Raw genomic sequence first — 26,236 nt, 5'->3', positions numbered from 1 at the left:
GAGTAAATGTGTAATTGCCAAAGACCAAGCATAAAAAGTGTTATTACTATAATTATTATTATTATTATATTTACGTATTTCTTTGTTACTAAGATCTTGGTAAGACTAAGACATGCAAATCTGATTTTTTTCCCTTGCAAAATACAAAGTACCAATACAGTATAGCAACTTCCTCTTTTGTGAGGTTTGGCATGAAGGGGTCACCAAAGTTTTGTACTCACTATCAGTAAGACTGTATGAAGAAGACCACAGAAGAAGCTGTCTATAGATATTATTAAGAAAAGATGAGAGGTATTATGCTGCAATTGTTACAGCTCTCATCAAAACAACCAGCTTGGTGTGTCAAGGAATCAACAAAGTCAAGAATGGTGGAATATAATCCTGTTTGGATCATTCAATGAGATGCAACTGGCTGCCTCGTCTCCATATGTGTCGTGTCACATTTTTCTATATTCACACCTTTTCTGAAAAGATATTAAATTTCAAAAATACTTACTCATTGGAAGCATCTCATAAGTGGTTACATGTTGTCACTGGTGATGGCTTTAAAATTTCATCCACTGCTTTTAGAATAAGAAAACCATCAGTAGACTAGAGTATTTGGGAAGTCTGTTGTGCTTTCCAGTCAGCTCTGCAGAATATGTCTCCCACAAAGGAAGTGAAGGGACCTGTAGGTGGCTTTGAAAGAAAATTGAATTTCCTTAGTGTTGCAGTGCAATCAATGGTTCACATATTCCCATCACTGCCCCAAAAGAATTTGACTGATTATTACAACTGAAGAGAATGCTACTTAATGCTATAATTGATCGTCTTCTGTACCAGTAAATGGAAGGAGTTGAAGGTTGATGAAATTGGCTCCACAAGAAAAGTACTTAATATCCTGTTTTACTACCACAGTATACCGGTTTCAAGGCACTGTACAACATTTAAGAGAGGTATTAACCAACACAACATCAAGTGCTTTCTGGATCTTGTTCATTGCAGTCTTTTCACTACAGTGCTTTTTAACCACCACAGTGACATAAGCCACAGAGAATAACCCAGCCATATTTAGTGCGGCAGGAATTGACAATTTCAGGAAGGATGTATCCCCTGGGGTAAGGAGTTCCTCACAATGCCTTTCTGCCTCTTGACAATATCCCCAGCTGATGGAAAAGTTTCTCCAGCCTTGCTGGCAACATCCCACCTACTTTGCAGTTGCCCTCTTTCAGTCTGTCAGTAACTCTCAATCAGATCCAGAGCTCCTGCTAGAATAGCATGAAAAGCTTCTTTTCTTTTTCTACTTGACAGCTTGCAGGCAGCAGTGAGAATTAATATTCAGTGCTTTACTGTGGTCTGTTTATTTAATAAGACTTGCACCCATATTAATACCTGATTATGGCATATTATTCATTCGTATCCAATATATTTGTTTTTTATTATTTTTTTGTTATGCATAGTTTTCCTTTGTTTTTAGTTATATGCTGCATAAATCTGTATGTGGTGTTATGGGTCCACAGCTCTCCCACCAAAGGCCATTTTTAATTAAATAAATAATCGCCGAGCTCGCGGCTTAGCGAGGGGGCGTGGTAACTGTAGCGAGCCGCAGGGCAATCTACGGTGTGGGCGTTTTTCACCTAAGTGCACAGGTGAGAGACTGCCCACATCCATGATTGTTCCTGTGGCTAATGGGCTGCAGCTGCCATGTCCTCCCCGCATATATAGCGAAGCGCGAACTGGTTAAGGAAGGAGAAGAACAGGAAAGAAAGAGAAGAAAAAGAAAGACTGAAAGAAACGGAGGTTGCAGGAAGGAAGAATGGAAGGGAGAGAGAGCGAGTGCGCCAGTGCGAGTGAGTGAGTGAACAAGACAACCTGGGTGTGAGGCCGACACCCCAGGCGTAGTTGTTGTCACTCGCGCAGAGCTTTATGAAGGACGGGAGTGACGAGAAAGTGGATGATTCTCCACGGAAGACCGTGGGGAATCGGGACTTGGGAACGTGGTGTCCACCACGTGAGAGCCTTGGCCGTTGGTGGATTTCCCAGATCACTGTCAGGGTAAGCCTACCGGAGCCAAGGATCGGAAAGGCTACTGACGGTTGCAGTAGGAGCAGGTAGAAGGCCAGCTACAGAAAGAATGTCTCGCCTGTAGAGCAGCCCAAACGGGAGGAGCAAGGGGGACCGCCAGAGTAACTAAAAAGCACCGGGATTGTCATTTGTTTTTAAAGACTGCTTCCTATAGATGTTTGAACCTCGTTTTAAAGGATTGTTGTTTTTGTGTCTTTTAACCTCCACGTTTCTTTAATGGGCTGTTTATTTATTTATTTATTTATTGAACTTTGAAAACTGCACTGTTGCACTTTTGATTTGTTCTTTTAATAAAAGCACTTTTGCACTTTAAATATCATCCCCTTTGCTCAATTGTTTATTGCCTCACTGTCTAGCTCATCGGTGACATTACCGACGGTGTTGGGTTCAAGAACTCCCTAACAGGAGATGGGAGCTTGTTGCAGAACCCACATCGTCACACTGTAACAAAACATTTCTTGGGCAGAAATGTCAAGGAGATTCCTATTTTTCTCAGGATTTCTAGAAAAGGGCTGGTTATGCTCCTGTTTTGACACTGATTAGTTTATTACACCAGCACAATATTATCTTAACTAAAGTTACAAAAGGTGTTACCATCGCCTGTCACCATTACCACTGGAGCACCAGACCTGCTGATCTGCTTAAACTAGGAACTTTGGATTTACTGTTCTGTGTGACCTTACACTTCAAACTTCTACACTCTGCTACACCATCTGGAGGAAACAACAGTTCGAGTACAGAGAGTATCACAACTGATTTTTAATTTATGCCAAACTTTATGTTGGGTCTCTCAATAGATCCTAACTGTTGATTTGTATATTGAAAGATGTAAGTGTAATGTAATCTTTTAATTTGTGTTGTAGTAATTTTGTCACTGTTTTGGCTTTGATGTGGCACTGTAAACAGAACCACCTTTCCACAATGTGATTTCTAAGCATCAAGCCTAGTTCATTTGTAGAACTAACTTTCCCTCCTGGTCACACAGCTTCATTTACTGCTGGGGTCCACCACTGTGTATCATGGTGGCTGCCATGAAAGGCATCTACCACATTTCAGCCACCATTAGCTGCAGATTCCTCCTCTACTATGGTATATACAATTCTCCCAGAGATACGAGAGCTTCTCCTGAATGTGAGAGTTAGTCCTGAGCAAAGATATCAGCTGCTTGTTCCAGGCACACCTTCTTGCTATTTGGGTATACTGGGTCTGTCTAAAACAGTGTTTTTCAATCTTTTTGGCGTCACAACCCACTTTTTTCCATGTAAGTGTCAGAGTTGGCACTTAGGGGGTTTCCCCCTTGGTGAATCAGGCATGATCGTCTGAGTGGGTGAGTTTGTGGGACCTTCTTTCGGAACCAAGCATGCTCATTGGAGTGGTGACTCACTAATATTATAAATAGCAACTTGTGAACTGCCAGTGGTTGAGAAACACTGGTCTAGAGGTTATTGACTATATAGCTACAAGGTAACCGTTGACTCTTTAAGAACAGATACACTGAAGTGCAATGTTGTGTTTGAATATAGTGTTTTTCACTATAATCAGAAGTACAGTAGCAATTACCTAGTCTGAGTTCAGGCTTTTTCTCCTTATTGTTCTCATCTAGGTATCTTTATCTTTCTCCATTTGGTGTGTAAAAGAAGACATCGTTTTCCTCTGTGAGTTCATTGTGGTGTTGAGACAGCTTTCTGTTTCACTGCTTAAAAGGGAATGCTCACATTTTTCTGTCTTTTTATCACAAAAAATATTCTTTCATTTAGGGAGGTTGTAAATATCGTAGCATAAAGTAATGCATCTGTTTTTCTATAAATCGACAGTGAAGAGCTGACTGGTGACTTCATTGGTCTAGTACTGAACTGGTGGAAGAAATCAAAGTTCCAACATGGTGGTGTGAGCTATGCCATGCATGCCCAGCCTGTTCATTAGCCTTGTTGATTTTGGGGACAGAGCGTATGTACACTAGCTACAGTATACACAGCTGATGACATAAAACTTGCTAACTGTCTGCCATGTGGTGTTGACAGGAGGGATGTGAATAAAATGTTTAAACATTTAGCTGATTTGAAGATGAAAACTGTTTAGGAAATAAAATGAAAATAAACGTTAGCACTTAAGCCCTAGATTTTAATATTCATGTTAAAATATAAGTATATATTTGAATGTAGTTTTAACATATGGGTGCTACATGTATACTTGTGTTGTACCTGCTATTTTTATTTATTCTTTACTGTCTGCTTGCAGTACCTCTGCACTGCTGCTAAGAAACACATGTGAAAATTGCAGCTTTCAAATGAATGTGGAACTTGAAAACACACCCTTTTGTAAAATTAGAGTTCTCTGCACACATAACCTAATCAAAGAGATACAGTTGACTGAATTTTTCTAACTCTACAGAAGAAACCTAGATACAACACATGATTACACAAACATATTTAATCTTCTTCTTTCGGTTGCTTCCATTAGGGGTTGCCACAGCGGATGATCTTTTTGTATTTCTTCCTGTCCTCACCATCTTGCTCTGTTACACCCATCACCTGCATGTCCTCTCTTACCACATCCATAAATCTTCTCTTAGGCCTTCCTCTGTTCCTCTTACCTGGCAGCTCTATCCTTAACCTCCTTCTCCCAATATACCCAGCATCTCTCCTCTGCACATGTCCAAACCAACGGAATCTCACCTCTCTGACTTTGTCTCCCAACCTTCCAACCTTAGTTGACCCTCTAATGTCCTCATTTGTAATCGTGTCCATCTGCGTCACACCCAGTACAAATCTTAACATCTTTAACTCTGCCACCGCCAGCTCTGTCTCCTGCTTTCTGGTCAGTGCCACCGTCTCCAACCCATATAACATAGTTGGTCTCACTACCGTCCTGTAGACCTTCCCTGTCACTCTTGCTGATACCCGTCAGTCACAGATCACTCCTGACACTCTTCTCCACCCATTCCACTCTGCCTGCACTCTCTTTTTCATCTCTCTTCCACAATCCCCATTACTCTGTACTGCTGATCCCAAGTATAATACCGTCTTTAATATTTTTTCTTTTTCCCAGCTGTGTCTGTTGTTTAGTTTAATTTAATTGTTTAATTGGTTGGCCCACTGTAACTCTTTTCATGTTTAACAAATTAAAAAAAAAAAAAATTTAATATAGGTAGTTCAATGACAGTATGAAAACTAACAATGTAAAAATGGGAATGCACCTGATGAACAGTATGGTATACTTGATACTTTGCAGCAGGACACCTGTTGAGTACAGGAGGTCAAGAAGTAATATTCAGTACTAAATTACAATGAGACTCTCTTCTTTTTTCTTTCCCTTCTGTACAGTTGCTGAAAAATGTAATACTGGTGACCTAAATATTTTTTTCATTATGCTTCATTGTTTTAGGAAATGTCTGTCAAGTCAGCTAAGAAGCCAGCCGCATACGAAACTGCATGATGTTGATTGAGGTAGCTAAAATGAGCATTGTTGACAGCTCTTTTAAATGGTGATTTTTTTTCAATCCAACATGATAAACGAAAATCAGAAATGTAGCAGTTGTTTTTCATTGTTTTCAGTGAGAAAGGAAAACAACCTTTGCTTGCAGTGGATGGATGAGTAACAGTTGTAGCAGAAAACACCACATAATTAGCAATCTTGGGTTCTGGATAGGAGCAGAATGATATAGTTTTAGGGTTCTGGTAAAGTAGTTAAAGATCTGCTCTTAGTACAGCTGTAACTTTAAAGGGATTCCACATAGGAATAACTGTGGCAGAGTTTCTAATAGACTTCTCTGGGAAATAATGAAGTGTCAAAAGCAAGGGAATTGTCAATTCAATTAGTGTTGTATCACTAAGTAAATGCCAGAAAACTTTGAGTGTGGTGTGGATAACTATATGCTTGAAAATGGGTACACACATTAGCTGTTATTCAGTGCAATCTCTGGAGCAGTGATGATGACATGGTCCTTTCTGTGTGGCATTTCACTAAAGCGACCTTTTTGGCATTTTGGGTAGAGATTTTAGTTGTACGTTAATACTGAGACAGGTGTTTCATTGAGGTAGAAAGAAGGAGGAAAGAAAGAAAAAACAGCATGTGTCGTGTGTGCACTTGAGTGAAAATACACACTACACTTTAACTTACGCTTTTTGTTTTTTAATTGCTCATATTTATTTCCACAGTTTAAGCACAGGGGCATTTAATATGGGTTTGCTTGCTCAAAGCTTATTTTCTTGGCTGATTTATTAAATGATTACAATTTTTTATGCTTATTACTGCTGTATTTCTTACTACACACCTGGGCTGCTTATCCTCTTTTCATCAGTTTGATGACTACACCCATGTTCCCAAGCTGTTTTTAAGAATTTAATTGGATCATTATTTAAAGTTATCTCTGCTCATTCATCATATTATTGTTATGTTATTTTTATAGGAGTTAAGTGAATAGAACTGGCAAGCTTTGCTGGGATGAATGGCCTGTTGTTATTATTCTTATCCAATTTTAATTTGTTTTTCTTTCCTTTTAATATTTCTTTGATATCTTGTAAAGCACTTTTTTGATTTACATCCTGTGTATGAAAATGTTCTATAGAATGTAAGAAAAGGCGCTATATTGTGCCCAACCCGAGACAGACTTGACACGGGAGGCACGTATAAAATAAAAAGACCTTTATTTTTCTTCAGCTGGAGGGCACGTCTTCATCATAATCCCTCCAGCCACAACACAGTCCCAAGCACTGAAACTATACACACACACACCAGCACTTTTCTCGTCCTCCACAAGCTTAGTCCTCCTCTCTCCCAACTCTGGCTGCTGAGTGGTGGTCGCTGGCTCCCTTTTATCAGGCACCAGTGCCCAAAAGGGACCAGCTGCTCCTGTTGCAGCACCCCCTGGCGGCGCCTGCGGAACCCCACAGAGCTGCACAAAACTCCAACCCCCATGAAGCCCTGGCACCACTGCAACCCAGGGAGGCTGCCATCTAGCGTCCAGGGGGAGATACTGGGCTTCCCACCCTTGTCCCTCTGGCAGGTGTGGTGAAGGGGTGTCCCAGCCAGACATGGGTCCCGGCCATCCGTCACAAGAATTAAATGTTGTTGTTATTCAAGGTCAGGCTACTTAACACTTCTTAAAGAGAACAGTTTATATTATGTAGAATTTGTTTTTGCTTAATTTGGAATAATACAAAGCTTAAATGTATAATTTTATTCCAAGTATACACCACATATTACTCAAAGCATCATATTTTGTTTTCCACAATCAAAAAGGAAAACACCTTGCTCATCTCTGAACTGCACAATAAACCCATGAGGGTACCTGGATTAAGCCTTTGTTTTTAGGATTACTAATTAAGATATTTTTGTAAGCTATCATCCAAAACACAGAAGGCATATTTTACATTTTAGGAGTTGAGTATGTTGTATTAGCTAAAATACAGTTTGCACAAGATGACCTTAAGATGCCCAGTTGGTTATAACCCTTTTCAGTGTAGATTAGCCTGTTCAAAAATAACTGTTTCCTGCCTCTCCTCTTTTGCGGATCATTATGGCAGGATGTAGGAACTTCTAGCTCTGCCTCTTCTAGGCTTCTGTAGGTTATTTGAACAAATCAAAAGCAGAAGGATGAGGGGGATGGGGGGCGTGTTGCAAGATCTAAGCATTATTCAGATTTAACTCAGCATGGCTCTTGTACAGGCAGAGTAATATAAATATGCAGTTCTTGCATGGGCAGTGAATTGTATAGATTAGCAGAAGACAGAAAACATTTACACAGAAATCATTTTTGTGTTCATAATAAGTGTTCATAATAGTGAGATGAACGTTATTGTACATTTGCAGCTTTAAATCTTTATTTTTACTTAAGTAAAATGGAAGCTGCACACTGAAGGTAAGGCTTTTCTGATGTGCATTCTTGGTGTTTTTTTTTTTTAGCAGCTGGTGCTGGCTGCCTCACAGAGTCTTTTTTTACTGATTCCCAGTCTGTATGCCAGTGAATGCTTTATTTACAAATCTCAGTCATATTCTTGCGCTACTGTAAGAGGCTCTTTCATGTGTGTGTTTTTTGTTTTTCTTTATGCTCTAATTCTGTGTTTTACCCATAGTAATTTCAGTTTCCCATTTGAGTCATGAATTAATTCCTGATTGAGATCCCAATATATTAATTATATGACAATGTTTTGCTTTTCTAAAAGGACAAAAAGAGTAATTTAATGTTTTCCTAATTTTTGAGGTTTTATGAGTTTGTTTTTGTATAAGAAGAACTTGAATCTGTAACCAGAAAAACACTCACTTTTACCAAAATTGGCTTATTTTGGAATAATAAATTAGGTCTTTTTTGTGTGTGTGTGAGATATAGCAATAACAATGGTGATTAATTTACTAAACCTGCTTAATTTGAACATCTGTTTTAAATGTGTGCATTTACAGATAGGTGTCAATTTTTGACATACAGGTTTTTACCCTAACTTTGAATAAGCCTCTCTAAATATGTAAACAATGATCTGTTTTGCCTCGTTAATGTAAATGTGGATATTCAAAAATTCTTTTCTAAGAGAACACTGCAGCACTGAATAAATTAAAGTAAATGAAAATATTAGGATCCTGTTGAAATCTCAAGTATTTAGATAATAGTGTTAACATTTTCATAACATTTATGCAGAGTTGTGCAGGAAAGGAAATAAAACAGTATGACTCATTTATTTGATTACCAGTTTAATTTAGTGTTATTTTGAATTAGCAGCAAATGGCAGTAACAGCTTTGCCTTCTCTGTCATCCAAATAAAGACCTTCATCTGTTTTTTATTGATGATTCAAGCAGCAGATACTGTGCTGAATCGTTTTGGTTTTAGTCATTTGCTAAGCACTCCTTCTGTGTTTTTTTTTTCCCCCTCTCTCCCATTTCCTTTACAAACCATAAGCCAAAAAAAAAGAAAAATGTATATGTCGGCTGTTACATGACCAGGTTACAATTTTTGACTAAAGCAAATAATAACAAATAGAATGTGAATCACTGGAAATAAATGTAATTTAAAATGATCGCAATAAATAGTTTTCCTATAAGGAAAAAAGATAAACAAATGTGCTTTTAAAATGAATTATTATGCATCTGAATAGAAGATACTAAATAAACAGGGAATGTGTTTGTAGACTAAAAAATCCCTATACTGTCATTTTATTGATTTGCAGGTAGCAAGCATGAGGATGGGACTCAGAGTGACTCCGAGAATGGCGCAGGCCACAGGCTTACAAGTAAAAGGGCAATACTAGAAGAACGTGCAAAAGCTTATCATGGTCATAAAGGACATGTTGTAAGTGCTCCAGGAATCCAAGGTGTGGAAAGTCATGTTTTGAGCCGGACAGCTTTTATGATAGACTTCTTTGATGAGGATAATCCACGTAAGCGTAGGTCTTACTCATTCACTCAGACTGCACCTGGGGCAATGGCTGCTATATCTGGAGAAGGCCCCAATCCCATTCCACCTACAAAAATGAAAGGTGGTGTCCCTGTTGATTGTAAAGGAACTCCTTCTCCTCTTGCTGCTTCCCAATCTAGTAAACACATTCTGAAGCAAAAATCTGAAGACTCTTCTCTACTAAGATGTTCTGCAAGTGTTGGACAGCAGACTAGCCCTAATGAACAACTAGCAAAGCCTCTAAAATATATTGGAGTGACAGAAAAGGAAAATGAGGATGACCAAAGTGATAAGGGAACCTATACAATTGAAATGGAAAATCCAAATTTTGAAGAGGAGGAGGCTCGAAGAATGATTGATAAGGTAGGACAAACATGCTGTTGTGTTTTTTTTTTTTTTTTAAATAATATTTTGCTGTACATATAGAACTTTAGTTAAGGACCTTGAACCCTGTTGGATGTGGATGATATGGTGATAGACAGACTCTTCACTTGATTTTTAATGTTGTTTTAATGTATCAAGAACAAACAGAAAGCAGTACATCACAAAATAGTCTTTGGTTTCACTTGACTAATGACAAGAAATACTTGCGTACACTGATTTTGATAGTTCTGTCAACTAATTCTAGTTGTGCTTCTAAAATCTCCCATGGCTCTCTGGACTAACTAGTAGGACAACAGTACCAAGGATAAGTTTTTTCCTGTTTCCTGTGTTTTTCCCTTTGCTTTCAGTCAGATAAAGCCTCTTTATATAAACGTTTCTAGCAAGGAGCGTATTTCATACATCATCCAACTTAAAGTCAAATGCTTACTTCTGTCTCATTTATAGTAACCTTCCTAATTTTATAGCATGAATATAATTGTAGGTTAAATACAGGTGATCCTTGATTTTGTATGTAAGTTGGAACTTGCACTGCAAATATTAATTAACAGAAATGTAGGCCAAATTGAATAATGCTTTAATTTTCAGAAAAACATCCCAAATGCATTGAAAAAATATCAGTGAAGCAGTAGTACTGTATTTTAGTCACTCTTCGAAAAATGAATTGAAATTAAGTGAAAAAGAATGTGCTCATTTGTGTCTGTGGAATTTCCCTACCCTGGGGCCTGTCTGTGTTTTTTTAGTTTCAAATTATTCTTATTATTTACACTTTGACTTACAGTAAAACCCAGCCTTCAGTCACCCTTGAAGGGCCAGTTCTATAGGGCAGAACCCACATCGACTGCTATATGAGAGGGATAGTGTTTTCTAATATGATTCCCCACGACTGCATGCCCCTAGAAGGAAGAGTTGCCACTTTTGGCTTTGCATCCATTACATTACTTTTTGTCTTAATGGAATGTCCAGCAATAATAGGTACTGTTTTGTCATCAGCCCTTTAGTGAGGAGGAGAAACCTAGTATACTTTTGGCCGGGTTTCCACTTCTCCCTCCCTTGCTTATGCTTGTATCCCTGTGTAATATATTTCCAGGACACTCAGCTTACATAACATCCTTGCCAGTGTCTTCTTTAATGCTTTTCTTAAAACCTATTTTTGTCTTTCCCCATTCTCTGCCTATGCAATCCCATTGCCTACCAGACTACCTTTTGTTTTGTTTTTTTGTTATTTTAGCTCACCACCTTTTTCAGTGTGTCTTTCTTAAAATATAGAGCAATGTATCTTACTTACTTTTGCATATCATAAGCCTAATATCATAAGGTTGCTTCAATAAACAATGTATATTATGCAAGTGAGGCTTAAAGAGATTTATATCTTTATCAGTGATACCTGGAAAATTATGTGTTTTGTCCCTCTGGACCAATTATATTCTTCATAAGAATAGACAGACATTAAAAAACTGGAAAAACTTGGTAGAAATACATACTAAAAATGTAACCATTTTAGATGAGCATGAAAATCACATTTGCTACCTAATCTTGAGAAAACATACAGTAGATGATCAAATTTATTTAATAAAATATATATACATCACATAAACAATAAAAGGGGTCACCTTCAATGGGTGCTGAAGGATTTGGTACTCACCATGCATTAGAACCTAATCATGTGGTCTGGGCTGAGAATAAGGAGAGTTTTTTTTTTCATTCAAAATGTTTGTTTTACATAATAACATTATTGTCAATGTACTGTAGTTTAAGTTGATGTCATTTATGTGCAACTTTCTTGACAGGCTGCCACTCTCTGTTCTTCTTGTGCTAAGAGTGCACGGCTCTTAGACTGAGAGACAGTTGGGTGAAGAATAGCAGTCTTTTACAAACATTTAAATGGGGCACCAACTTTAACAGATGCCTTTGTTTCCCACATGCTTATTGATGTTTTAGAAATTTACACTCTTACTTTTAAGTGTAAATTAGCAAGAGGTATTCACCATGTGCAACCAGAACTGTTTAGAAGAAAGTGACAAGCTCTATTTCAACAGAGAATTGGCAAGAAGTTTCCAGTCACCACATGCAACATTCTGAACAATCATCTTTAAACACCACTGACTATACATGTAGATTACAGACAAGTGATAAGACTGATAATTCTATATATATTTTGAACTGTAGTTTTTGCTTTGATGGTGAGACTATCAGTGTTTCACCCAACTCTGGAAATCCATGCCAATTTTTCACCCAGTATTTTACAAAGCATACGTGATACAGTATACAGTATATAATATCTGTGGATGTATGTTTCTTAACATACTGTACAAAATTTTCAGAAATGTAGGTGGTACCCAGTGAGAAAAACCTCAGAGTGTTTTAAAGCTTTCTATATTTGCATTGCCCTTAGAACAGTTATTGACTAATCAGACCACAGTGCCCATGTGACTTGTTTATTGTTTTTAGCATTTTCTTTCAAATATAGTGTTGACAAAGTGTATTTTATTAACTACAAAATTTGTCTTTGTCAACGAAATATTATGTCTATCAGAAAGTGAATTTCTGACCAAAAAAAAATGTAAAGGATGGAGTATTAATATAAAGTTAGAAACCATCAGTAAAATTCATCACATGATTGTTCATCAAACATCATAGCTACATTTATTATAACAAAGTCATATTTTTAGTTGTTGATTAAACTATCATTTGTGCTGTAGCAACAGTTTGTACCAAAACAGAACAGAGAACACAAAAACACATACATTTTATTCATATTTCATATGTGGACAGTGTGGTAAACGATTATATCTCCTTGTCTGATTTTTCTCTTTATTGAATATTCACTGTTAGTTTGGTCAGCTTTGTTTTGTATTGTTTTTATATATTGCAGAGGTGAATCTGTCAGAATAAACATTGAAGTGTGCAGTGGAAGGTAATTATTCATGTAGTATTCAGTTGTGGAAAAGTTACTACTCTCTTGGTGAGCTCATACGTAACCCCAATTAAATCCCTGGAGCTGGACTTATAGTCAGAGGTTCATATTTGAAAATACACAAATGTCATTTAGTTAAAACAACAATACCACAAATTTCTCATTGTGGCAAGAAATTGACTAAAAAACTCAGAAAAGGAAATGTCAAGTTGGATTTCCTAGAAGTGTTGTGACCAAAGGGTAATTTGTTTTATATATAATACATACAGTGCCTTGAAAAAGTGTGTATGGTTGTGTGTATGTGAAGTATATATCTCCATATATATACAAAATCCAACGTCTGTATGTCTGTCCGTTTTTCACGAGAGAACTACTTAACGGATTTAGATTGGGTTTTTTCTATAATTTGCTTGAACATTCCAGTTGCTTTTGCGACTTCTCTCATCGCGCCAAGTATCATAGTTCGCTTGCAGTACCGATTTATTTGCGCGAATCCGAGAGACACACAGTGGGCCTAGGGGAGGGGGGTGGGGGCCCTCCTCACTCATGCGCCAGCCTCGGGGCGTATCTTACATCCGCTTAGCTAGCGAAGGAGAGAACAACTCAACGGATTTAGATTGGGCTTTTTTCTAGAATTTGTTTGACTATTCCAGTTGATTTTGTGACTTCTCTCATTGCGCTAAGAATCATAGTTCGCTTGCAGGAGCGATGCAATCGCACTAATCCGAGACACAGAGGCTGCGGGCCGAGGGGAGGTGGAAGTGTGACATCAGGAGTAGGGAGCTAGGCAGGGCCCTCCTCGCTGTCCTGTTTCACTTCTATGTAGGTGAAGCCGCAGGGGACGGCTAGATTATAATATAATAATGCAGTATTTTATGTTTGTCCAATATACAAATTCTCACCATTGAGAAGCTTGCCTCAGACAAATTTTAAACCGATTCCCTGCTGTACCTGTACAGGTACAGGTGATGACCATAAACTATATTTCATTCTTAGTTTTGTGTGGAAAATTATGTAGTGACCACACCTGCAGATTTTGCCACTCTGGGTATATAGTAAACAATTATAATAACTTTTGATTTTAGTCATTTTGACTGAGAATTTTTGTTTGTAAATTAAACATTTTTTATCAGTGCTGTCCAAAAGGAATGAAAATTATCAGCCATCAAAAAATAAATTCCCAAAATTAAAAGTCAACAACTTCAAAGTGTTTAGTTCTCCTCTCTCCCTTCTGTCCCTTCAGTACTTGGTTTAATCGCCTCTTGAAGCAAGTAGAGACTTTTTGGGCAAGTCTCTATTAATTTTGCACAATGAGCAAAATTAGCTCATTTCCTTCTACGAAACTGTTCAAGCCATCTCAGGTTAGTTAAAGAGTGACAGTGCACAGCAATTTGCCACAGCTTTTCGATGAGGTTAAGATCAGGGTTCTGGCAAGACCATTCAAAGATGTCAATATTCTTCATTGTAAACCACTCCATTGTTGCTCCAGCAGTGTGCGATGGGTCATTGTCTTGATGATAGACATATATTATCCTCAGTTTAAGCCTTCTGGCAGCGGGAAGCAGGTTTTCTTCAGGATCTTGTTTTTTGTGGCATTCACCTTTCTAGCAATCCTAACCAGCTTGTCAGTTCCTGCTACTGAAACGTGTCCCTGCAACATGATGATGTGGCCACAGTGGAGGTGTTACCTGTTTAGTTTGCAGTGATAGATTTACACCATACATACTACTCAGTGTTCAAAAGAGAAAGTTTCACTGGAGTCTAATCAGACCACAATACTTTCTGCCACATCTTTACAATATCTTCAAAGTGATTTTTGGGAAGTTCTTTACAGGCAAGGACTGTTTCTTTTTCTAGGCAAGGTTTTTTTTTTCCTTGCAGCACTTCAATAAAGGCCCTTTTTATAGAAAACCTTGGAGATTGTATAGCTGTGAATATCTTCTCCAGTCATAGTTGGTGACTTCTACAGATCAGTCAGTGTGACAATTGGCATCACAGTACAGTAATCCCTCGCTATATCGCGCTTCACCTTTCGCGGCTTCACTCCATCGCGGATTTTATATGTAAGCATATTTAAATATATATCGTGGATTTTTCGCTGCTTCGCGGGTTTCTGCGGACAATGGGTCTTTTAATTTCTGGTACATGCTTCCTCAGTTGGTTTGCCCAGTTGATTTCATACAAGGGACGCTATTGGCAGATGGCTGAGAAGCTACCCAGCTTACTTTTCTCTTTCTTTTGCGCTGACTTTCTCTGATCCTGATGTAAGGGGATTGAGCAGGGGGGCTGTTCGCACACCTAGACGATACGGACGCTCGTCTAAAAATGCTGAAAGATTATCTTCACGTTGCTATCTTTTGTGCAGCTGCTTCCTGAAACGACATGCTGCACGGAGCTTCGCATACTTAAAAGCTCGAAGGGCACGTATTGATTTTTGATTGAAAAACAAACTCTGTCTCACTGTGTCTGCTCCTGACGGAGGGGGTGTGAGCTGCCGCCTTCAACAGCTTTGTGCCGCGGTGCTTCGCATACTTAAAAGAAAAACAGCCCTATTGATCTGTTTGCTTTTGTCTCTCTCTATCTCTGTGACAGTCACTGCTCCTGACAAGCACTCCTTTGAAGAGGAAGATATGTTTGCATTCTTTTAATTGTGAGACGGAACTGTCATCTCTGTCTTGTCATGGAGCACAGTTTAAACTTTTGAAAAAGAGATAAATGTTTGTTTGCAGTGTTTGAATAACGTTCCTGTCTCTCTACAACCTCCTGTGTTTGTGTGCAAATCTGTGACCCAAGCATGACAATATAAAAATAACCATATAAACATATGGTTTCTACTTCGCGGATTTTCTTATTTCGCGGGTGGCTCTGGAACGCAACCCCCGCGATGGAGGAGGGATTACTGTAGTCCTTCCTGTTTGTTGACTAAGTTTAGAGGAACAGCTTGACCTAGACAGTGTGACTGTAGTTTACTATTTTTTAAACTTCAAAGTGGTGAACTGCACTGAGATTTGAGGTATGTTAAGTGCCTTTGAGATGGCCATTCACCTTATTTGTGATTCTCTATAATTATATCACTGACATGTTTTGAATGCTATTTGTTTGTGCTTTGTAGAAAATCTCTAACATACTGTTGAACCTCAGAAAAACATAATTTTTTTGGAGTAAATAATTTATTGAGAAAAGATGATCCACAGTTTCGTACACAGCTAGAGACCATTGGCAAACTGGGTAGGCTGGTAAGGTAATTCACTTCAATTGAGAAATGCTAGCCTTATATTTACAAAGGGTAGTGATACTTTTAGAATCTCACAAGTCAGATTGTTTCTTTTTAGCAAATCATTGAAAGGATTTCAATTTGTTACTTTTGATTTGGCATCATGCACGCCGTTTGGTACATCATCTACAAACATTTTTACATTAATTTACTGAACGTGTAGAATCTGAGAAAAATGTAGAAATAGTTTTGGGGGATAAGTAAATTTTTGTTTACACTGTATAATATATGTGTATATATGTATTCATATTATATATTGTAAAAGAAGCTCGGACACAGACACTGAGACAGCCAGATGTCCAAACACATGCTTTTATTCTTCTTTTTCTGTACAGCACACAATGTCCACAAATCACCAACGTACAGCTCACCGCTCAGTCCTTTTTGTTATCTCTTTTCTTCTGCCGCCTCCACTCCTCTCTCGTAAGTTCTGTCCTCTTCCACCTGACTCCGGCTCGTTGATTGGAGTGAGGTGACCCCTTTTATGTTGCACCCGGATGTTCTCCAGGTGCTCCCAGCTGAACCTCCTGCAGCACTTCCTGGTGTGGCAAAAGTGCTGCCAACCAGGATTGTCCAGGTGCCCCCTGGCGGTGGCCACAGAACCCTCAGGGTTGAACTTCCAAGCTCTCCATCTGTGACCATGATGTAATCCAGGGGGGCTGCCCTCTTGCGCCCTGGGGAAGATATTGCCCCACTCCCGGTCCTTCCTTTCTCCAGGCATCCCGGTGGGGCAAGGTCCCTGGTAGTCTGCCACAATATGTAAAAACAAATAGCATTTCTCTAATTAATGAAGATTAGAATAAAGTCATTCTGTTCCTGCTGATAAGGTTAAATAACATGAACACACTAAGATATGCAGATTGTCACTGGCTGACTGTGTGCCATCCTTAAGTGTTTCTTTCTTGTTACACAATACAAAGAATAAATGTAAAATATATCAAAAAGCAAATGTGTGTCTTTCCAGCATGCAATTATGAGTGTTTGCATTTAAAGCATAATGTAACAGATATTTAATCTAAGCAGCCATCTGTCTTCCTGTCTTCTAATAAGCCATTTTCTTAAAAGCAATATGAAGCAGTCATCTTGCCCACTTAACCACTTTCACTACTGCCTCTTAATTCCCAGCACTCTCACAAGGTTCAAGCAGATGCATTTGGAGTGGACGTCTGTGTTGTGCCATAGGGTACCTTATATTTTTATCTTTGCTGATCTTATACTCCAGCTGATAACTGTTTTTGTTATTGTTATTATTACATTTTGTTAAGACACATCTACTCAAGGCAACTTACAAAATCAGCAGGAAACATTTTCATTATATTCACTTTGAAAAAATTACAATAATGTTAAACAAAATCGTACAGGGATGCAGAGTTTTATCATGGGAATATAATTTTGATTACATCAGTTTTTCTGTTTCTGGTATGTTTTTCTTTAAATAGTACATACCAGTTTATTCTGTTGTATAATGAATTCAGAAAAGTTTTAAGACCCCTTCACTTTTTACACTCTTTATTGTGTTGTAGATTTAATTTTAAATGGATCGATTTGCCAGTATTTACCCATTAATCTACACTCAATAATCCATAATGGAAAGAGAAATCATATTTTCATTAAGGTTTTCAAATTTATTTAAAACCAATAATTGAAATCTCCCCTTTATATGTAGCACTCCAAATCGTGGTCAGGTACATCCTGTTTCTATTAATTCTTCTTGAGATGTGTGTACAACTTTATTGAAGTCCACCCATAGCAGATTGAACTGATTAGATATTGAAAAATTCACCCTGGACATCAGGACAAAAACCAAGTCATGTAGTACAAAGAACTCTATAAACCTCTGTGATTGAATTGTCATGAGACATACTGTAGATGGCAGCAAGGGGATGAAAACAATGGCCTCGGTAATTCTGAAATGGAAGATGTTTGGAACCACAAGAAGTCTTCCCAGATGCCAAACTGAGAAACCAGGAACAAGGGCTTTGATCAGGAAGGTGACCAAGATCCCAATGATGGAGTGCTTCTGAGATGAGAGGTTTTGGTGGATAACCATCTCAGCAGCACTCCATCAATCAGGTATTTATGGTAGAGTGGCTAGATGGAAGCCTTCCTTGAGTAAAGGTATATGACATCCATTTCAGAGTTTACCAAGCAGCATTTAAAAAACTCTGAGAGCATGAAAAAATAATTCTATGGTCTGATATGATAAAAATGTAACTCATTGGGCAGAACTCCAGGAACTGTGTTTAAAAAGGATTAGGCCTTGCTCCTTACCTGCTAAATACATCTCTACAGTGTAACATGGTAGTGGCAGTGTCATGCTATGGGGTTCTTTTCAGTGGAAGGGACAGGAAGACTGTTTAGAATTGAGGGAAGGATGAATGCAGCCAAATATAGTGAGATCCTTAGAGAAACCTGCTTCATAGATCACACAACCTTAGACTGCAGTAACAGTTCACCTTTCAACATGACAATGACCCAAAATATATAGCCAAGACAATGCTTGACTGGAAGCTGTAATTGCTGCCAAAGGGGCTTCTACAAAATACTGAATTCAAGATATGAATGAGACATCTCAGTTTTTGATTTTTAATACATTTGCAAATCTTTCTTAAAACATGTTTTTACTTTGTCATTAAAAGTTATTGAGTGTAGATTGATGGGCAAAATGGCAAATTTATACACTTAAAATGCAATCTACAACAGCATAAAATGTGTAGAAAGTGAAGGGGTCTGAATACTTTCTGAATCCACTGTAATGTCCAGTTTTTATGTAGTATTGATCGATTGATTTTGAAACATAATTTAACACAATTATTATTATAATTTTGGAGTTTAGTGCTTGAAGAAAGCCTGAAAATGTGGTAAGTTTACACGTGCATTTCAATAAAGTGCACTTTTACTGCTGCACACAACTTTTCTTAATCAGATATCAACTGAGAACCTCCTTGTTGCATATATTTATATTTTTTTTATACTAAAATGCTAATACAGATTTTTCTTCTATGATATTTCAGGTGTTTGGTGTAGAAGAACCTAGTAAATCTACAAGACCAGTTGTCCCTGAACATCAAAAAGAAACTGTGAAAGACTGGCCTTCATCAGTTGTGCAAGAATTAAGAAAAACTCAGTTTGTGTCTTCAGGGCTTGCTGAGGCAGAGGTAAGTGTTTTAAAAATATCTGAAGAAGAGTGTTTTGCAGATACAACAAAATTAAAAAAAATAAAAATCTCACTTTACCATTTTGTTCAAGCTCCTGTTCACTATTCTAAAATTTCTTCCATTTCAGTTCCGTTTATTCAATTCTCTTTTTTCTTTCTGATTCTGTGTCCTTACTTAAACCCTGTCTTTTTATACTTGCCACCATTCCCAACTGATACCATGCACTTGCCTCCCCACTAAACAGTAATTACCTTATGATGCTGCTGGCAGCGTTTAACTAACACGTAGGTACAAATCTAAAAGCATTAATAAATTCCATCCATCCATTTTCCAACCCGCTGAATCTGAACACAGGGTCACGGGGGTCTGCTGGAGCCAATCCCAGCCAACACAGGGCACAAGGCAGGAACCAATCCCAGGGCAGGGTGCCAACCAACCGCAGGACACACACACAAACACACCCACACACCAAGCACACACTAGGGCCAATTTAGAATTGCCAGTCCACCTAACCTGCATGTCTTTGGACTGTGGGAGGAAACCGGAGCGCCCGGAGGAAACCCACGCAGACACGGGGAGAACATGCAAACTCCACGCAGGGAGGACCCGGGAAGCGAACCCAGGTCCCCAAATCTCCCAACTGCGAGGCAGTAGCGCCGCCCGCATTAATAAATTACCCCACTAAAACATCCCATTAAGACATGCTCCACCACAACACTCCACCCGTCAATGTTCCAGTTAGTACAGACAGAGATACGCATCAACCTGACACCGAACTAACTAGAAGCCAAGGCATGAGGCACTGTGATGCTGATATGCTAAACACAAATGCCAATAGTAAAATTATTAAAATACTTCTGCCCCTCCCATAAAAAGCTGTAAAAACACAATCACAGGAAAATAGATCACAGTGTCTAAAAACAATCAGAACAGTAAGTCCATGTAGGTGCCCTTGCTCAGTCATTTTCACTCTCCACTGCGCTGTCCTCATTGCTTCCTTACCGCCATTGGTCTATTGCATCTTCACCACCATTTTGTGACATCTCTGGTGCCCTCAGCCTTGGCATACCTCATTCCCTGGGACATTGATAGTTGTTCATCAAGGATAGAGATGTATAGTGAGATTACAAACAGCAAGATTGGTGCAAAAATGCAGTTCATTCACAACAAAGCTGTATCCAACAAAAGTACAGTAGAAAGTGTACAAAAAATAAATAATCCATAAAAAGAAGTGCACAGGGGATACAAATCAATAAATAAATGCTAAAGGATAATGAAATCCAGAATAAAATTAAAAATGGCTATTCTGTCATTCTTTCTGAGCCCCAGTGCATCCCGCTCTCCTGTTCCCTCTCCTCACCACTTTGGGTCAGTTCAGCTTTTAGAAAACATTGTCCTTTCATCACAGTTACCTTAGCTATTAACTGTTAATGTTGGAGTCTCTGTCTTCAAGCTGATGTTGCATTCCATAAGGTTGAAGTTAAATCTTTGACGATGGTACAGTGTGGCTTAGTACCACAAAATGATTAATAGAAAGACAAGTTAATAACTAAGGAAAATGCTAGACATCACACATTTTATTTATTTGAGTGGCTATCATTTGCATAGTATGAATGGCCAAGCCAGTTCTGCTACGCAAACTCTAAATTAATTTCAGTATCAAAGTACTAGTCATAAAATTTCCTAAACAAGAGCTAATAATAATTGTAAGAATGCTAAACTGAAAAGCATGTTTTAGGTTTGTTTTAAAATGTTTCACAGTATTTGCGTAACACATCTCTATTGGTAAAACATTCCAAAACTCCCTCTCAAATCCTTTTGAGCTTCATTTTAGGTATGTTGAGAAGGCTGGTACTTGAATAGAACAATTTGGGACATGCAGAGTTGGGCATTCCAAATTATTTGAAGGACCAAGATTGTTAAGAGCCTATTATACAATTAAGGCTATTGTAATATTGGTCCTGAAAGATTCTGGTAGCCAATGAGTTGTAGATAAAGTAGGCCTTATTTGCTGAAATGCATACTTTTTGGTTAAACTTTTGCTTATGTATTTCATACAAGTGGTAGCCTTCTTTATAAAAACCTCTAGGGATTGGAACAAGAGTGAGTGCAGACATTCTAATTTGAACAGTTACTCTGTGAAGTTCAATTTATTTTATTAATAGATTTGAGATTTGTGTGACAAATACAAGAAGAGAAATGTTGTTTATGGTTACTGAGGTACTTGATCATATATTGTTAATTCTTTGTGCAAAATAAATAAATGAAAATCTTTGCAAAAGCTTTACCACCAGTGCCTTTTTGACACGCGTTAAAGATGGAGCTGGGTTTATAAGATGATCAAATGTTAGTTTTGTATTTCGTGCATTGTCAAATATAATTCTGGAACTGTATGATTGTCTCATGGCATGACATGCAGTGTTTTAATTAGTTCTGTGAGTCTTAAGAATTTCATAGTTTACTGTAATCTTGTGTTTTCTCCATTTACATTCAACCTTGCGGCAATTCCTTTTGAGATTACCAACAGGTTGAGTTTTCCATGGCACTATAGCATTTGACACTTTATTTTTTTAACTCTCTGAAGTTACAATGTCGGCATCGGTTTTTAGCACAGCATTACAATTGTTAACCTACTGATGTACATTGCTAGCAGTATCAGCAGGAGTTTTAACTTATAAAGAATGAATGATACATTGAAGTGGAAACTGCATCAAAGTAACATTTTGCAAAAGTGTGTTCTTTCCTTTATTTAGTTACAGATAATTAGATTACATAAACTTTATTAATCTCCAGGTGAAACTCGCATGCATACAGCAGCAGAAACATAAAAACGAGGATAGAAAATCACAGGAAAAATAATACAGCCAATAAATCAAATCAATATGTAAATAAAAATAAATAAATAATTAAATATTGTTTAGATATTTCAAAATAAACTTAATGAGTGCCCCAAGAGGAAGCATTGAAATGCCTGAAAGCACAGGGCAGAAAAGACCCCCAGAGGAGCTTCTTAGCACACCGTGGTAGAACGAGTCTGTGGCTAAAAGTGCTTCAAGAGATCGCCTCCTGGAGGGGAGTTTTTCATGACGCCATCCAATTTTACCATCCTCCTCTTTTCCACAACAGTTTCCAGTGTGTCCAGGGTTCATCCTGTGATGGTTTAGGCTCTCCAGATAAATGTATTCTTCTTCAATTCGTATTGTGCTTTTTTTGAGCTCAACTTGCTTCCCCAGGAGGCCACAGCATTAAACACCACACAGGCTACTATGGACTGACTAATGTTGCATCAAAGAAGACACAATAATAATCTAAAACACCTGTGTCTCTATTCAGTGAATCAGTATTGATATAATTATATCTAACATGACCACATTTGTACGAAGGTTCCATAACATGTAGAGTAAAATCAAAAGTACAAGAAGATCAGGAATTCTTCTACTTTCAATTCTTAATTGTTCCCTATATAAAATTAAAATCTCCAGCTATGATAAACCCTTCATTGTAATTAGATAATAAATCTAAAAATTCCTGAATATAGACTTTAATTGAATAAACAGTAGAACACGAATGCAAGGACTGTAGAGTTGCCTGGCAAGATATTCAAAGGAAGTTAAATTACCAAAAGTTAAGTCTTTACAGTTTAATCAGATTTGAGAAAATAACTGCTAATTCCCCTCCTTTCCTTCCTTGTCAAACAGAATGAAGGAAATTATACTCGAGGGTCCTATTTAAATAAGCACAGTCATTCTGTCTGTGTTGAGACAGGTCTCAGAATCAAAAAATATAGTTCTCTTTCAATGAGAAAATCTTACATATAAAATGACTTATTAGTTGATTCTCTAACATTAAATGATTCTGTTTTCATGGCCTCTGATAAGCTGAATATTTGCACAGAATGTTTAATATGGTACTATACAATTATACCTAGTTTTATTGTATTATCTCTTCGATAACACATTACTGTATTGGGTTTTTTTATGTATAACACAAGCAGGTTGCTTTTTTTCCTGTATTCTAATGCATCTTGTAGGTTACATGTATGCTTGTGATTATATATTGAAAAATAATTAATTATTGTATTAATGTGGTCCACTTAGACCTTAGAGCCTTGCTTATTAGAGTGCAGGCCACCCCTCTATAAAACCTTGATCTTTACCAGAATACGTCCTACCAGTTTTCTACAAAGTCAAGTTTTCAGACAGTTGTTCAGGGTGAAAATTTTATAGAATGTTTCCCTTATTTAGGTGTCCAGGCAAGGTGAAGCATTAAATACAGTCAATAGTTACAACATCCATTTTCCTACTATGCTGTTCTCAATCGGTTAGAAAAGCTACTGACATGCACTGTTCAGATTATTGTCTCTTAACCTTGATGTAGAACTATTGTATTCATTAATGTAATAATAGAAAACAAAACTCTTTCTTTCAATGGTCTCCTGGGGAAGCAACTTGAACTGCACAATGCTCACATTCAATATTAAGGCCATATTTACAATCAAATGGGATCCCTGGTGTTAATATCAAATGAATAGTGCCTGTTCCTTCAGATATATTCAGCTGGTAAGGAACATGAAGAAGCAAATCAGTGCTGCTGTAACATTCCCAGTACAAGGTCAGGCATTGTTCTCAAATAAGAGGAAATGATTCATCCAACATGATGGCTACACACTGTATATTAAGATTTTTAAGATTACTCTTTAAAGAATGACATCTGATGTATACAACATGGTCATTTGATTAGACAAGAAACCAGCAGGGGGTTGTGCCAGGCACTTGTATTTTTCACTGTCATCTTCTAGTGCCATGAGCCTAAATTGTGTCTTGGAAGGATATGCATGTCTTTATTCCAGAATCAAAAGTAGTATTGCAGTTCAATACATAATTTCTATTTTATTTAACAAAGTTAAAACATATTTGTTAAAATACTAGCTACAAATACAGTTTAAAGAGGGAAAGAGGTTTTTATTCATTTCTTTATGCTTAATTTAATGTCAAAATTTCCCAACACAAAGTATTTCTAGGGCGGCACGGTGGCGCGGTGGTAGCGCTGCTGCCTTGCAGTTAGGAGACCTGGGTTCGCTTCCCGGGTCCTCCCTGCGTGGAGTTTGCATGTTCTCCCCGTGTCTGCGTGGGTTTCCTCCGGGCGCTCCAGTTTCCTCCCACAGTCCAAAGACATGCAGGTTAGGTGGATTGGCGATTCTAAATTGGCCCTAGTGTGTGCTTGGTGTTTAGGTGTGTTTGTGTGTGTCCTGCGCTGGGTTGGCACCCTGCCTAGGATTGGTTCCTGCCTTGTGCCCTGTGTTGGCTGGGATTGGCTCCAGCAGACCCCCGTGACCCTGTGTTCAGATTCAGCGGGTTGGAAAATGGATGGATGGAAGTATTTCTACTAGTAAATAATATTGATAAACATTTGTATTAACTTGCCATGATTATATTATAAGCAGACAGTTTGATTTACATTTAAATACATCCATCCATCCATCCATTATCCAACCCGCTGAATCCGAACACAGGGTCACGGGGGTCTGCTGGAGCCAGTCCCAGCCAACACAGGGCACAAGGCAAGCACACACTAGGGCCAATTTAGAATCGCCAATCCACCTAACCTGCATGTCTTTGGACTGTGGGAGGAAACCGGAGCGCCCAGAGGAAACCCGCACAGACACGGGGAGAACATGCAAACATTTAAATACATGACAGTTCATGCTTGAAACCCCACTAATCCACTAATCAAATACTCATTTTAAAGTCTAAAAGGGTATTTAATTCATATATTTTTAGTTTTATAAATCACGCCCTTTTGTTGAAGTAGAAACTTAAATATGTTCACTTTCTTATTTATAGCAGATGTAAGTAAACTACAGTACATGTCCTACTTCCCATTTTTTACTTTATAGAATCCTTTTGCCACCTAGTGGTTTGCTTAGCTCAACGTGACCTGAAAAATATTGTTTCATAGTTTTGCTATAGAAAGCATTATAAACTCAAACATTTTAACATATAAAGATTCCTCCCCAATTAATGAAGGGAATATGTAATAGCTGTACTGACTTAATATCCTCCAATCAGCTAGCATATATTTGTAGTATTTAAAAAAATATATTTTTACTAATTATGTCTATTTTTTTTTTTCTTTCATAGATTATTTCAGAGGGTCCCATTGCAGTAGGAAGCCCACGTTGGGTGTCTCAGTGGGCAAGTCTAGCAGCAACTCACACTGGACCTGAGGCTGAAGATACAAGATCAAATCCTCCTACAGTTGCTATTCATGAAAAAGGTATTTTAATCAAGTCTATCTAAATGTTATTAAACAGTAGAAGAAAAATAAAGAATTACAACAACATGTCAGTTTTAATATAGGGGTAATTGAAAACATTTAGGCACAAGTGATACAGGTGACCATAAATCAGCAGTGTTATCATTCTTAGTATGTTAATTAAGACAACCAGTTGAGGATTCTGTTTTCTTAAGAGGTTTTTCATATTCACCATTTAAAACGATTTTCCGATGTGTTTAATTCAATAATCTGAATGATGGAAAGAAAACTTAAATCAAAGTTTATTTTATGTACTAGTGCATACAGGACCATAAACTAACTAATGCAAATCACAAACAGATCCTCTGGAGAAATTACTCTGGCTGGCATGGAAACTATATTTTGATTGTTTGTTTTCTGTGCATTAACGTAGTGCATTGGCACCTATATTACTATTAACATAGTAAATATAAAAGGGATTATGTATACTGTGCACAGTACTTTCAAGCTGTCATTAATTTTATATTCATTTCAATGTTCAAAATTAATATTATTTACAACAAACTGTTTTGCATTAATGACATTGTGGCTAGGCTCCTTAATGGGTAGTATTGTGAACATTTAGATTATCATCTGATTCAAAGAGTATTTAGTCTGCCGTGTGTTAACCAGTGTTTTTTAATGCCAAGGTACACTTTCATTTCTGTAATTTGTCACACTTGTTTTGGCACAGTGGTTAGTATTACTGTTGCATAGAATTTGTGGGTTGGGTTCCAATCCTGTGCATGGTCATTGACTTTGT

General features: G+C 37.8%; 1 protein-coding gene across 7 annotated transcripts in view; it reads left to right on the top strand.

The window, feature by feature from the left end:
- Positions 1-26,236, top strand: part of cep170aa (centrosomal protein 170Aa) — a 115,512-nt gene that overhangs the window by 56,447 nt on the left and 32,829 nt on the right. For all 7 annotated transcript variants that reach the window (XM_051919111.1, XM_051919110.1, XM_051919114.1 and 4 more), the window contains 3 exons: positions 9,223-9,812; positions 19,036-19,179; positions 25,320-25,455. In XM_051919111.1, the coding sequence (XP_051775071.1) occupies positions 9,223-9,812; positions 19,036-19,179; positions 25,320-25,455 (870 nt within the window). The remainder of the gene's footprint in view (positions 1-9,222; positions 9,813-19,035; positions 19,180-25,319; positions 25,456-26,236) is intronic.

Source organism: Erpetoichthys calabaricus, chromosome 15 (genome assembly GCF_900747795.2).
Source record: "Erpetoichthys calabaricus chromosome 15, fErpCal1.3, whole genome shotgun sequence".
Taxonomy (NCBI): Eukaryota; Metazoa; Chordata; class Cladistia; order Polypteriformes; family Polypteridae; genus Erpetoichthys; species Erpetoichthys calabaricus.
Note: the sequence above shows the minus strand (reverse complement) of the source record. Positions and strands in the feature narration are given on the sequence as shown.